General features: G+C 34.0%; 1 protein-coding gene across 1 annotated transcript in view; it reads right to left on the reverse strand.

Moving 5' to 3' along the window:
* Nucleotides 1-1,767: 1,767 nt before the first annotated feature.
* Nucleotides 1,768-15,882, reverse strand: part of Myo81F (unconventional myosin 81F) — a 359,268-nt gene continuing 345,153 nt past the window's right edge. The window contains exon 21 of the mRNA XM_074185988.1: nucleotides 1,768-3,818. Coding sequence (XP_074042089.1) covers nucleotides 3,468-3,818 — 351 coding nt within the window. The 3' untranslated portion in view covers nucleotides 1,768-3,467. The remainder of the gene's footprint in view (nucleotides 3,819-15,882) is intronic.

A 15,882-nucleotide genomic window follows, 5' to 3' on the forward strand; every position in this document is an offset into this window, starting at 1 on the left:
CCATTGGGGAAAATTTTACAACTGTTTCCAGGAAGAGATGGAATAGAAAGGGTAGCACGTGTTAAAACAGAACGAGGGGAATTAATTCGTCCTCTTCAGCGATTGTTTCCATTAGAAATTGAGGCAGACACGGCGAACCAATTAAAGGAGACTAGAGAAGGGGATACTAACGAGATACCAGAAAATCGAAACGTAGAAAACAATAGCATATACAATGGAAAAGTAACACAGCAAGGAGAAGATGAAGAGGGAGAAAATAGATGCGAAAGAAGACACCAAGATGCGACGGCTTCATCACAAGTAATAACAAGATCTGGAAGAAGAGTGAAGATACCGAAGCGTTTTGGGTTGGAATGATTTTGCAATTAGATTGCAAAATGGGGGGAGAATGTTGGAATTGTTTATTATAATATATCGATGTTAATATTTTATCTCCCTATAGGAATAATTTTGTTTTATGTTTTTAGTAACTATTGTATAGAGTAGAGTTCAGTTGTTAAAAATTATTAAAAAAAGTCATTAAGAGAAAAGTCAAAGTCTATTTTAAAACCGATAAAATTATAAGAATCCATCCCATTTACAATACACGTAAGGGAGAGAATCGGGATGGCGAGATCGGCCAGACGCAGGCTAGCACCAATTATAGGCCGTAAATCCAACATGGGGCTGAAAGTTAAGCTGCTAATGATCAGAACAATAATCCTCCCAATGATACTGTACGCCAGCGCAGCATGGGGGCACTGCGCGCAGACGTACAGAAACAGCATACAATCGTTTATGAACGCGTGCGTAAGGGCCGCCCTAAACGCACCCAGATACGTGCCCAACAGGTACATCAACAGAGACTTGGACCAGGACCCCCATTACGTGGACACATACCTGAGAAAAGACGCAGAGAGCGTTTTTGAAGGAATCAGAGCGCAAGATAACCCGGCGTTTCGAGACCTGCACGAATCGCTGAACATGGACGACCCCAGGTTCAGAGAACGGGATAAATACAAAAGACCGATAGACCAGAACAACAGGCCTCCCCCGCGAGTCGCCGTCAGGCGGCTCCGGTAAGTATAATATTCCAGCGTGTACTAACCATATATTCTCTTTCAGCAAAACCGCGATTTCACTTTTCAACTCACATTCTCTCAGCTTTACTGAGAAACGCCCGTCTGCCATAGCTCTAGCCGCCGTTAGTTTTGGGGGCCCCCATGCAAAAATTCAGTTAGGAATACCGCGACAAACAAGAGCCAAATAATTAATTAAAACACGAAAATAGATAGGGAAATAAAAGCACCTAAAGGCTGGTTTCCAACCCAAAAGAGGTTAGATTTCAATCTTGCTGAAGTGCCTAGCAGCTGGATGTAGGACCGTTTCCTTAAGAAACGGGGGTGGAAGGAAAGGGTCGCCAGGTCCAAACCTGCGGAAATGATTCCGTAAGGAGGGAGCTTGCGACCTGGGCACACAACCCGGGAGGGGCATGGGGGGGATTCCCAGGCACTTTGCTGTCTGGGTCTATAGGTGATCTACTGGAATAATTTCAGTATGGTCTTGCTGCTGGATGAACTAAAAACATCTAGGAGAATAACCTCTGTGAAGTATCTTGCATAAAGGGTGGTATTAGCGGGGGAAGTAGTTTTTTCCGACAGACATTTACCAGAGCCTACTGTGTAGATAGTTAAGAGAAATGAATGTTTCGAAATTCTATTTCGAAATATTAATTTTTTTATATTTAAGCAACAAAAATAGACTTGGGAGAATAAATAAAAATAATGATGTCAGCAATAGTTTTAATTACATCAACATAGGATTGAAAATTCTATACAGGATTGAGCGAAATATTGTATAAATTGAATCCCTATAAAGTTCCACATAAATGAAAAATAAAAATATATTGAGATGTCACTGGAAAAAAAATACATAACAGTGAGAAATCTAGCACAATCATGTATTTATATATCGAATATAAATATGAAAATATAAAAATAGAAAATACGTCATATTCTCAGATTCATTGATTTAGAATAAATGATTCCTAAATGAAATTAAAAAAAAACAGTGGCTGAAGTTTCAACATACGAAAAAGGAGTACACAGTTCATATAATAACTTTCATTATATAAGTATACGTATATACAATTTGACTAGTTTTTTAACATTTGAATATGGTCTCTATCTATATTGATCTGACACATACAATTAATCAGAATGTAGAAATCAATCAATTTTGCTAGACCCAATCAAATTAACTTCTGACAAGTATCTAATTAAGGTATACTTGTCCCAGGAGGTTCGCGCGTTCTTCCCGCGCGGGAAGTACGCGCGAACCCGCCATTACAGAAAGTGTGCGAAAAATCAGCACTATAAATGACATGGCAGAAATGAAAGCTTCATTTTCAGTTGATATGTTAAGAAGAGTACTTCGACCACGCCACTACTGAGGATAACTGCCGCAGTTGCAGTTGAAGCGTTTGGACATGACCACGGCAAAACCAGGAAACTAACATTCGTTATGAAACTCAATGAGATATCATTCATGGAAGAGTTTGCATATGAAATTTCACATACATGGAAAGCTACCATCCTAAATTGAAACTATTTAGACATCCAACAGTATAGCAAACAATTAATTGGGTCTTCGAAGAAATCCAAATCAATTGCATATTTCATCAATTTGAGAAGACTAAAACCAAATAATGCTAATTTCTATAATTTAAAATTGAAAGTGTCGGTGGCATTTGAAGCAAAAACTGTATTATTTTCTTAGCCACATCTTTTCAAATTATATTTAATTAATCTCATGAGTGAATCCAATAACTGTTATAAAAGTTCGTTTTCAGTTTACGTTAAATGAGAGTTAACTGTGAAATGAATAAGAACCGAATTCACCAAGAGTCAGTTGATTGCCATGGTCAACGAATTCAAAATATTTTTCGTTAGATGTGAAATATACCAATAAAAAAACAAACGGCTAGTAGATGACAATTAATAAAGTCAGTTGTTGATCTCTCCATTGATGAATGAATATGACGAACATCTCAACTTTTTTCAGATCTTTATCATTTTTTATTACCTTAAATTGAACAGTCATACTTGTTCATGTGAATATTTATTATACATTTATTATACATGGCTGTTCTGAGCAAAATCATTGATTTCAACTTAAAAGTTCTTAATCTATATTTCATCATTTGACTTTGTAATATGTATATTTGGAATATTCAGTCTTTCTTACAAAAGAAACGTGACTAAAAACTAGTTACTAAATTAAAAAAATTACATTATTCTCGACATAAATAAGTGCATTAATACTCTGGAACATTTGGTATAATATATTCAATAACAATTTTCGCAGATCAATATATTCACAACCAAATAAAACGGCAGAATTCAATTTAAAAAAAAAAGAGTGTAAGTACTCATCTCAACTTGCTAATAGCAGGATTTGGTAACATGATCTGCGAAAGTAACCCTTTTCTAGCTAGGTTGGAGAGGCACCAGTGTCGCGTTAGAATGAACAACGCTGATTGGTTGGCTCTTTGGGTGATCTGTTCTTCTCATCTCTAAAGCGGTATCCTGTAACACCTCCATATATTCTTTTATAAGTGTTGCAATTTGAAATGCCTGTGCAGTGGTGAGTATCACTTTACTTTGTTTACGGTCACTACCAGTTATTATCATCAGACAGTTTAGAGCAGGTGCATAACTCAATATGCTTCCATAGTCATAGGTGCATAAGGTATTACGGGATCGATGTTCCAATAAATGAAGACCTTTTTGATCGACTGCAAGCCATAAAACCCTGGGCCAATTGGATGTGAATGATTGCTGTAAATGAAAAATAAAGTGGTTGCAAATGTTTCTTTTTGTATACTATAGTTTAGAACCACTCTTATCTAAAAATATTTAAATTATATAAAAAATCGAAAGTTAACAGGAAAAGGGCTAGTTAATCCATAGCATCCAAAAGTTTCAACATTTTAGGATTGCTGTTTGTACGGACAAAAAAACATTACAAATACAATTTTACACCTTTTCAAGTAACAGTTCAAAAAGTATATTTGAATGAAAATAACTTTTAATGGCTTGTAGGCATTCTTTAGTTTTTGGCTGATATGATTTTCAAATCATAACTTATTGTTCACACAATTATGTTGTAATTTGCTATTTCAGGTTCCTTCTACTCTCGTAGAATATAACGAACAATACTTTTGAATACGGAACAACAGTAACTCGAAAAACAAAACCATAACAACCTAATAGCAAGGCCTATATGAATCATATGACATTGCATATTTCAACCCCCACCCCAATAGAACATTATTCGGCTGTAGACACTCCGGAACATTTTCCAAATTCATTTCATTTGTACATTTCAAAAAATTCTTGGTAGGTAATTTTTTTATTAGTATATCGGCAATTCGCTCATCAGTTGGGCAGAAACGTATATTAATTACACCTTCATCAACTTTGTCTCTCAGGATGTGGAATTTAATGTTGATGTGTATAGACTTTCTGTGATAGCCTGGATTTCTTGCAAAAAATATACACCTATAACTTGTCTTTATAAAGTGCTATCACAATTGTATCCTTATGAATCTCTGATTCTTACCATATACTTTATCCACATACAGCCTCTGGTGATGGAAAAGCTACCCTATATTGCTTTCTGAAGAACCATGGATAATCATTAGCTCTAAATAAAATCCAATTGTTAATTTTCCACCATTTTTGATGTTATGTGGTTCAAAATAATATCACAGATCACCAAATTCATATGCTGCGTTTATCGACCACCTAACATTACACAATATAGGGCACTATTCTCTTCACTTTCAAACACCACTGACTTTCTGCAAATCAATCATCCCAATGCAGAAATTTCCATATTCGGTGACTTCAATGTCCACACAATGTCGAATGGCTCAAATATTCAGATTATAAATGAGCCAACCAGGATTCCTGACAGTGATGGAGAAGATGCTAGTCTTCTGAATCTATACCTACTAATCCAGAAATTCACACAGTCACCGTAAGGTCTCCATTGGGATCTTCTGATCACAAACTCATTTCAGTGTTGAGTGAATTACTGATACAATCTAAGTCGCGCAAAGTTTGGCATTACAGACCATTTCCGAAATTTTCCCTGGCTAGATGTTTATTTCAGCTCTAAAGATCCACCAAATTGTGCTTCTGAAGCACAATTTGGTGGAAATTATTGTATCATCCATGGATGCATATATTCCTTTTTCAATGAAACGAGCTTCTAACGGCAAACCTCGGTCAACAAAAATTGAGAACAAGCTGTCGCCTCCAAAAATCTCGCCTACCGGCAGTGGCGCAAAAATCCCAGTGCCGAAAACCGAACTACAGGTGCAAACTTAGGATAAACGAAAGCAAAGAACTTCACAATCAGGGAATTAGAAATAAAATGCTTGCCAATCTCAAGGGGTCTAGATACTTCTGGTTGGTGGCTAAAGCTGTTAGTCAGAACTTTACAAAATCCACAACTTTCACCACTAACACAAACAGATTCAATTCAGGTTCAATTGCAACTACAGCCATAGAAAAAGCAAATCTACTCGCTGAACAATTTGCGTCCCACTTCACAGTCGATTTTCTGGGAAAGTCACCACCCACTATTCCCACAATAGAATCCACAATGTCGGAAATAACCTTTCGACATCGTCTAGTCAGGCAAAAATTTAAAACAGCTCAATATCAACAAGGTGCCTGGTCCTGATGAAGTGCTCGTCATCGTACTTAAAAAGTGCGCAAATGAACTCGCACCAGTATTTTGCAAACTTTTCAACCTGTCTTATAAGAATCAGGTTTTTCCTTCTTGCTGGAAGATTGCTCGCGTTCAGCCTATTCCCAAAAAGGGCAAGTAAACTCTTCCAAATAACCATAAACCAGTCGCTTTGCTATCAGTGATATATCAAAAAACATGGAGAAAGCCGTAAACCACCATATCCCTAAATATTTGGAAGGCTTCAACATCTTGAGCGATCATCAATATGACTTTCGAAAATAAAGATCAACAGGCGACCTTCTATCGTATGTCACCCATATTTGGAATAACGCAATCGTGAAACATGGAGAGTCAAGAGCAGTTGCGCTTGATATTTATAAGACCTTTGACCGTGTGTGGCATGAGGGGTTTGCTGGCCAAAATTTGATGCTATAGCATGTTGGATCATTTTTGTGTATGGCTCTTCAGCTTCCTGAAAGAACGCTCCCTGCAAGTGGCCATCGACGAATATCTCTTGAATACTTTCACCTTCAACGCTAGTTGTTCTCGGGGAATCATACTGTCTTCAACCCTCTATTGTATATCAACAACTAATTGGATCATCAAAAATTTGTCTCTCTTCTATAGATACTTTTACGGGAAATGTTCAAGTGACTTAGCACATTTGATTCCACCAACATATCATAAATACGCGATGTACTGTGGCTGCTCATCGTTTTGAGGTTCAACTCAGTACTCCTCTAACTTCACTGTTTAAGAACTATTTCACTTGGAGAACTGCGTTTATGTGGAATAAACTTCCTGAGAACTTTTTTTCAAATGTATTTAATCTCCAGCGATTCAAATCCAAGCACCGCTCTAAAAGCGCCTTGATGATTTTCCTGTAGTGCTTGTGTTTTGTCCTTAAAAAAACTCAAAGAATAGCTCAAGTCTGGTCTGAATCCAAGTATCGCAAACATCCTAATAGTTGTCTGTATGATTTATCGAAATTTTGATAATTTTCTTCATTCACTGCCAGTTGCCACTTTTCGATCTCACAGAAAATTTTTCGAAAACAGAAGTTAGATAATTTTGTTGACTGATAGTTAATAAGAACTTCTATTGATTTCCAATCTCAAAAAAGCTGTCAGATTCCCTACGTCTCCCATTTCAAAACGATTCAACAGTTTTCGTTTTATTTCTTGAACATCATTCAAAATATCAGGTGCAATAAAAAATTACGTTCCTTTTAGAATTCGAAGGTCAGGTTAGGTGGAATGTTATATCATTGCATTTGTTGCGGTTGTTTTTTGTTGGTTAGCTGTTCTCTCTATACATTTCATATTTCAAATGTCACTTGTGAAAAAAAATTGAGTCAGAAAAAAATCATTGTTCTGAATTTACACCATCATGTAATATCATCATAGAAAAAATTTCGGAAATCCGTATGAACCCCGTAATTTTTGGAAATATTTTAAATGTTAAAACCAATGCATTTCATATACAGAAAGCAGCTGGCATTTTTTTGTTCGGTTGTTCACTTCATCTCCATATTTGAAATGTCAGTGCTGAAAAAAAATGACGTCATTTTGATACTGTGATAGGCTATATATATCTCTAATCGAGTCCGACTAAAAAAAAAGTTCTGAATTCCAACCATCATGTAGTATCATTCCACAAAAAACTAGAAAATCCGTGAGTATCCCGTAAAGCAGAATTTTCCCTCGGTCCGCAACCGTCTGAATGAATGAGCTCCAACGGGCGATTCGAATGTATTAGTTGTCATCAATTTTGTTAAGGCCACGTAGAAATTTGTTTTTGCATAATTTTGGAAAAGAATGAACTTCGGCTGATTTCTCTTCAATTCTTAGAGTTTATCACTCCTTTCGGTTTCTCCTATTATTCTATTTCCTTTTTCTGTTTTTCAATTTTCTAATTTTCGTCACTTTCTTATGGATCAGGTGAATCAGTGAAATTACATAAAAAAAAAAAGTAAAAAGGCTAAATGTGTTTCATGGGCATGGATTATTTACTACAATTCAGAGTGAAAAAAAAATATGAATCATTTAAAATTGAATAAAATAAAAAAAAATATTAAAAAAATGATCCTTTAAGATCATATGAATTAGTAACAATTTTGAATCATAGATAAGTAAAATATTTCAGTGAAAAACAAATCACACATTGACAGGACAACAGGACAACATAACAACCTTCACCACACAAAATGAACATTTACCACACAATTTCCATAATTGCTCATCACCTTGACCTCTTTGCATATTCAGGTGATTGTTTTTTTTTGCCAAAATTGTTCTTTTCAATAATTATGCACTAGGCACTATTGATAGTTTTAAAATAATTTTCAAATTCTTGTATATTATCAGAATATATTGTCAGAATATTTCTTAGTTCTTTTCATAATTTATTGTAGAGAAATACTTCATTTTGTGAGTGGGCAAGTTGAAATAGCAACATCCCCTGTAAATTCCAGTTTTTTTTAAAAACGCGTGATTAACCCTATTCAGTAACAAGTTAACAGAGTTTCTTTTGACATATTTAGAAATGTCTCAGACTTTCCTGAACTTGTTTTGACATAAGTTAAAATTTTCATGAGATATATATATATATATATATATATATATATATATATATATATATATATATATATATATATATATATATATATATATATATATATATACAGGGTCCTGCAACAGTGGCGCGGTGTTCCATATCTCTATATAGGAAGCAGATAGGAATCTAATTTTCTATAATATTACCTTATTGCTCGAGCTCGACAAAATAAAAATATTGGCGGTCACACAGGGAGTTCGATTTTTTCTGGGCGGATCCCAACTGTGTCTTTTTAAATGGCAACCTATATTTTTTATCGCTTTTTCGGTTTCTTCATAGAAAATAAAATAAACTTTATGTATATTTGCACTTCGAAAATATTGACGGTTTTCGAGATATCTAGCATGACAGGTTTTTTTTCCAATATTCGTCACTCAGAATATTTGAAATTATAAAGTGGTGCCAAGTCCAGTTGAAATTTTTTTTTGGTCGAATATTCTACATTGGTAACTCTCTCAAACGATATATCTGAAATCGACCTGTGATATACAGGGTATGAAAAACCGCTTGCCAAATATTGTAAATGAAAATTTGCAAAATCTTCCTTAGATTAAATGGAACACCCTGTATATTATTGATCCATAAGAAGCGCCAACGAAACCTCTACAAATTTTATTAAGTATTCCCTATGGCTAAGTTCAATAGTTTTTCTTAAATGAGCATTTCTTTCGAAAAATGGTCATTTTTTCAAAGCGAAATCCATTTGACGACTGATAAAAATATACGAAAGATATCTTGTTTCAATTTTGTACATTAGAAGGTGTCCAAACAAATATTTTTTAACGAAATAAATGTATGTACCTATCACTTTTTGCTAAATGGAAAATTATTTTTTCATTGGATGCAGAATTTCACTCATAAATCGTGCAATATCAAACCAAACAAGTTAAAAGAAAGAAACATTATAAATAACTATTTTTTTCATGTTATTATATTCATTCAGAGCTTGAGTTCTAGATATTCAAATTTGTCAACTGGCAAATTACAAAACTACAAAAGGGAGAGTTTAATTAAGGTTGATAATGAAACTTTTATAAAATATGTTCAACATGTCTTCCATTTTCTTGAATGCAGAGCTGAAGTCTATGTTTGAAAGACTGTTCTACCCTGCGCAAGACAGCTGGTGTAATGCTGCGAAAAGCATTCGTTATTCTAAGTCGCATATTTTCGGGAGAAGTTGGTGGCTCAACGTAAACCATATTTTTTATGTATCCCCATAAGAAAAAATCTAGTTTCGTCAAATCTGGTGATCTAGCGGGCCACCGTACAGGCCCATTCCGTCCTATCCATTTATTGGGAAATACTTCATTTAGATGATCTCTCACTTCTGCCGAATAGTGAGCAGGTGCACCATCATGTTGTAACCACATTCTATTGCGGAGGTCAAGAGGAATATCATCTAACAAACCTGGTAAATCATTTCGTAAGAAATTGAGATACATTGCACCATTCATATGTCCCTCAAAAAAGTAAGGACCAATTACATATTCTCCAATGATGCCTCCCCAGACATTTATCGACCACCTATGTTGATAATCCACCTGTCTCAATAAGTGAAGATTTTCTGTCGCATAATAATGGTAATTATGTCGATTTACAAATCCATTTTTATGGAATGTCGATTCATCCGACCATAAAATATTATTGAAAAAATATTCGTTTCGACGAATTTTGTTCATGGCCCAATTGCAAAATCTCACTCTTTTCTCGAAATCAGCATACAGTAGTTCTTGATGTAACTGAACGTGGTATGGATGCAAGCGATGTTTCTTCAATACTCGTTGCACTGATCTCTCACTTATATCCACTATTTCCCCAATTTGTCGTTGACTCCTACTAGGATCTTCTTCAACAGCAAGAAGAACTTGCAATTCATTATCTTCATTAGTAGCTGGCTTGATGCGCTCATGTTTGAAATAATTAATAGATCCAGTTTCAACGAATCGTCCCAAGACCTTTCGGAAAGATCTTTCATCTGGATGCCTTCTATCTGGATACCGTTGAGAATAAATTCTACTTGCCAATAAACAATTCCTGTCTGATTCACCTAATATGAAAATCATATCAATCAAATCACTTTTTGATAACAACATTCTGATGAAATTATACCGACAGTTCAACTTCACGATTGACTAAAAATTTCAATATTCATTTGCAGCCAAATATTTTGTTCTGTCATTTGCCAGACTACTTGATTTCCAATAAATATTTCATTCGCTGAAAGGTTGTTTTAGACCGAAAGAATATAGCAGAAATTCCGAGATTTTTGAAATTATTGTAACTATTCAAGAACGTCCATTTTGTGGTGTAATTCGCAACTTGTTTATCCAGCAACAGGTAATTTTAGGAATGGGCGATATTTTAAGGAAAGGGTATTTTTTGTATATTCTTATCAGTCGTCAAATGGATTTCGCTTTGAAAAAATGACCATTTTTCGAAAGAAATGCTCATTTAAGAAAAACTATTGAACTTAGCCATAGGGAATACTTAATGAAATTTGTAGAGGTTTCGTTGGCGCTTCTTATGGATCAATAATATACAGGGTGTTCCATTTAATATAAGGAAGATTTTGCAAATTTTCATTTACAATATTTGGCAAGCGGTTTTTCATACCCTGTATATCACAGGTCGATTTCAGATATATCGTTTGAGAGAGTTACCAATGAAGAATATTCGACCAAAAAAAAATTTCAACTGGACTTGGCACCACTTTATAATTTCAAATATTCTGAGTGACGAATATTGGAAAAAAAACCTGTCATGCTAGATATCTCGAAAACCATCAATATTTTCGAAGTGCAGATATACATAAAGTTTATTTTATTTTCCATGAAGAAACCGAAAAAGCGATAAAAAATATAGGTTGCTATTTGAAAAGACACAGTTGGGATCCGCCCAGAAAAAATCGAACACCCTGTGTGACCGCCAATATTTTTATTTTGTCGAGCTCGAGCAATAAGGTAATATTATAGAAAATTAGATTCCTATCTGCTTCCAATATAGAGATATGGAACACCGCGCCACTGTTGCAGGACCCTGTATATATATATATACATATATATATATATATATATACATATATATATATATATATATATATATATATATACATATATATATATATATATATATATATATATATATATATATACATATATATATATATATATATATATATATATATTACATATATATATATATATATATATATATATATATATATATAATATATATATATATATATATATATATATATACATATATATATATATATATATATATATATATATATATATATATATATATATATATATATATATATATGTATATATATATATATATATGTATATATATATATATATATATATATATATATATATATATATATATATGTATATATATATATATATATATATAAATATATATATATATATATATATATATATATATATATATATATATATATATATATATATATATATATATATATATATATAACTTTTTTTCACTATTGGGTTGCAGCAATTGATGAGTGAACTCTTTATAACTATTCTCAAGCTTTCGAGTAACTTAAACTCATCGTCAGGGGTACTAGAAAATACAAATTACAAATTTTTGATAATAGAATATAATATAAATGTAAATGTACAAATTTTCGTCTAATCTTCAACCTCAGATTCGTCACTGTTGCTACCGCTATCATCAAAGTGAATTATGATTGGTTCAATATTGTGTTCAATACGGTTGTCTACGTCCCACATTTTTTGCTCCTCTTTTAAAACAAGCTGCATGTATTTCTTCCAGTCTTCTGCAGAAACAGTTCGAATAGCTTCTTATAGGTGATGTTGCATGTCCACTAATTTAAATGTTCTGTTTTCTCGTGCCACATATCCTTTTACTTGCGCCCAGATTAATTCTATTGGGTTTAATTCGCAGTGGTATGGTGGTAACCTTAAAACTGTAATTCCAAGACTTAACGCCATTTCATCCACTGCGAATTTTTTATATTTGTCTGTGTGTAATTTTGTTAGCTGAAGTAGTTCTGCCTTTAAACTATCTTTGTTATATTGGATGTTCTTATTAATTAACCATTCTTGAATTGCTGCTTTTTTCCATGATTGTTTCGGTAATGGTTCTAAATATCGACTATGGTATGGGGCATTGTCCATGACGATGACAGACCCGGGTTCCACAAGTTGAATGATGCCTTCAAACCATTTTTCAAACACCTCCGCATTCATCTCTTCATGATAGTCTCCCGTTTTCTTAGATTTAAATATTAATTCACCATTTGGTAAAAATCCACTGTCGCTTCCTATATGCGTAACTATCAGACGACTACCTTTTCCAGATGGCTGTTTTAACCCAACTGACAAACCTTCAATAAAGGCTTGTCGTGCACTTGTTATATTACCATCCTGCCATACTTTTTTGACCGTATGTCCTTGGTTAACCCATGTCTCGTCCATGAAGTACAATTTTTTTTGAGCTTCCGAAATTCGTCAATTTTTCTTAGATAGTTTCTTCTCCATGCTATTATCTCTTGACGTTCAATGAGAATGCTTTTCCTGTCAACTTTTCCGTACGTAAATTCCATTTCGTGTACAAGTTTCCTAAAAGTTTCTTTACCCATTTTTGGGACCAATTCATGATCGCTAAGTGCCTCCAGAACTGTTTGTAGTGTGGGCAGCTCATTTCTGAAAAAGAAACTGTGAATAGTTCTGCGTATACTGGTTTTGGCTTCTTCATCAACTGTGATTTTTTTTTGTCCGCTACTAGTTTTTGGCGTTTGTAGGTCCCCATGAATTTCTGCTTCTCTTAGTATTTTGTAAATCGATGATTTTGGTACACCGGTATAATCAGAGCACATATCAACTAATTTATCTTTTGTAATTGTGGAACTTAATGATGTAGAAATGCCCGGTTGGTTATTCGGAGGTACACACGTAGAATCACAGCACACATGCACAAAGTCATCTTTTGGTGGCTGATGATCTCTTTCAAGACAGTGAAATACTCGCAGTACAATTTGTTTTTCTCTTACTGACCGAGACTCCGACCGTTTTACCTTTTTCGACGTGGAAGGCCCGACCATGTCTCCCATTTTTTGAGTAGTTTGAGAACGGTGTAGAAATATAATTATGTAACGCTTACACCTATTAGCATTATTATTTTCACCAATTGTTATCACAACACGTCGATTGCTGACTAACTTAACTGTAAAACGTACAATTCACGCTGTATAATTCACAAACCAATGATACGCTCATGGCTGCAAGTACATTAGTGAGGACTGCAACGATGAGATGGAAGTTACGGTAAAGTGACAAACACAGAAATATCGTTGCGTACAGCGTTGCCACTAGTTGCAATAAATATCTAACACTATACAGAAAATAATGAATTTTAACTGATCAGTAATCAGGAAATGTATAAGTATTACTCATTACAAGCTCATTACTGATTTTTGTCATAAATAATACTTTTTAATCGTACTAGTATTGTGTATTATCTATAATTTGCCACAACCTACAACTCTACTGCTTACTATATTTTGATTCTGCTATAAACTGGTAACGTAAAATTTAGATATGACAACGCGCTTTACTCTTAATCATTATTGGTTTTACTATATGTTGCTGTATCGCTGCTGTTCCAATGTTTTGACAGAATCAGAATCAACGAACTTAGGCGTGCGCAGCGTTATAGAACAGTGCTTGAAAAAAATTGTTTTGCAGCGCCATCTAGTGGCGAGTTGCAGAAAAATTGATAGCCTAAAAACCTTCTCTATGAAAAATTACTTATACATGTCAAGTTTCATCACGATCGGTTGAGCGATGTAGAAGTTTATCACTTACCAACCAACAAACATCCATTTTTATACAGGGCTTTTCATGATGAGCGTTAATTAGCCGTTTCTGACAAACTATTTAACGGATCAACCTGAAAATTTCACAGTATGCATAAATCAATATGACCTACACGCCTAAAATATTTCAGACCAAGCGGCGTTGTCGCTTACACTATAAAGTAGCGGCTTCTTTGATTTTTCAAATGGAACACCCCGTATATAATATCATATTATGATTCATTATCACTTTGTCAACAAATTCATATACTATTTCTCTATATCTATCTATTACCGTTTAGAAGATATAAATTAATTTCGATATTTTTTTTACCAAACATGAACTTTTATAAATGCTGATAATCTTGAACTCTCTTGGCTGAGATCAAATTTGAAATTGAGTGGAGTGATACTATGAGGATCTTCACTCCGAGTCATATTTTCATTTGTCATACAGGGTCTTCAATAAATGCAGATACTTTTTGATCTCATGAAAAAATGAGTGGAACTCAATTTTTTCAAATGGAACACCTTGTATATTTCAACATTTTTGAGCTCTACATCCAATTTTAGATTAACTTTGTTTCGAGATAAACTGTTTTAAACGGAAACTGACGTGGTTTTCTTGCTCGTTTTTTTGAATTCATCACTTATTTTGGATATATTCCAACATTTTTTTTATACTTAGTAATATTTCTTTTTGATCCAGTTTTTTAACTGTCTCAGATCAGTCAATTCGAAATTGGTATGTACCTACCTTAGAAAAAGTTACAATTTGTATACATTGAGGTATTGGTCTCTAACGTACAACAGTACACATTAATATTTTTCAATAGTATGCTTTGGAAAAATAAATAAACCAATTATTCAACATCAGACTTTCGTCTGATGGTTTTTCGTTTGTGGTTTTGACTGATTGTGATAGCTACCAATTATAATAGAATAATGTCAAGATTAGGTTACAGTAATGAAGATTTCTTGAATTTATTAATAATTTATGGTGAGTGCCGTAGAACATGCCGAGTATTTCATGAAAGATATCCACAACTTCCGAAGCCGAATAATAATATGATAAATCGACTGCTAAAAAACTGTAGGTTGAATGGAACCTTCCGTCCAAAAATCATTCGTAAGAAGACTAAAGTGGATGATGATGACAATGTATAACAGTTTTGGGATACTTTCATGCATTTCCAAATGCTTCTCTGCACGAGGCTGAAAGGGAGATAGGTATACCCTACGTGACAATTTGTCGAATTCTTAATAAGCCCGAATGGCATCCCTATAAGTTCTACTGTGTCCAACATTTGAAAGAGACTGATTTAACTCGTAGAGTGGAATTCTTTGAATGGTTACTTGTCAAGACTCAAGAGGATGAACATTTCCTTGACAATATCATATGGACAGATGAGGCCAAGTTCATAAAAAATGGAGTTTTCAATAGACACAACAGTCATTATTGGGCGCCAGAAAATCCCCATGTTGTCCGCCAAAGGGGTTTTCAAGAAAGATGGCAATTCAATGTATTTTGTGCCATAAAGAATGAGTCAATTTTTCATATCCAGTTTTACGATGATAATTTGAATGCATCAAAATATGAAGATTTACTGAGGAATGGAATTCGAATGATTTTAAATAATAGACCAGGAAGAGAACGTGTATGGTACCAAATGGAT

Source organism: Leptinotarsa decemlineata, unplaced genomic scaffold (assembly GCF_025532065.1).
Source record: "Leptinotarsa decemlineata unplaced genomic scaffold, Ldec_3_MD MMD2_tig00078422_RagTag_RagTag, whole genome shotgun sequence".
Classification (NCBI taxonomy): Eukaryota; Metazoa; Arthropoda; class Insecta; order Coleoptera; family Chrysomelidae; genus Leptinotarsa; species Leptinotarsa decemlineata.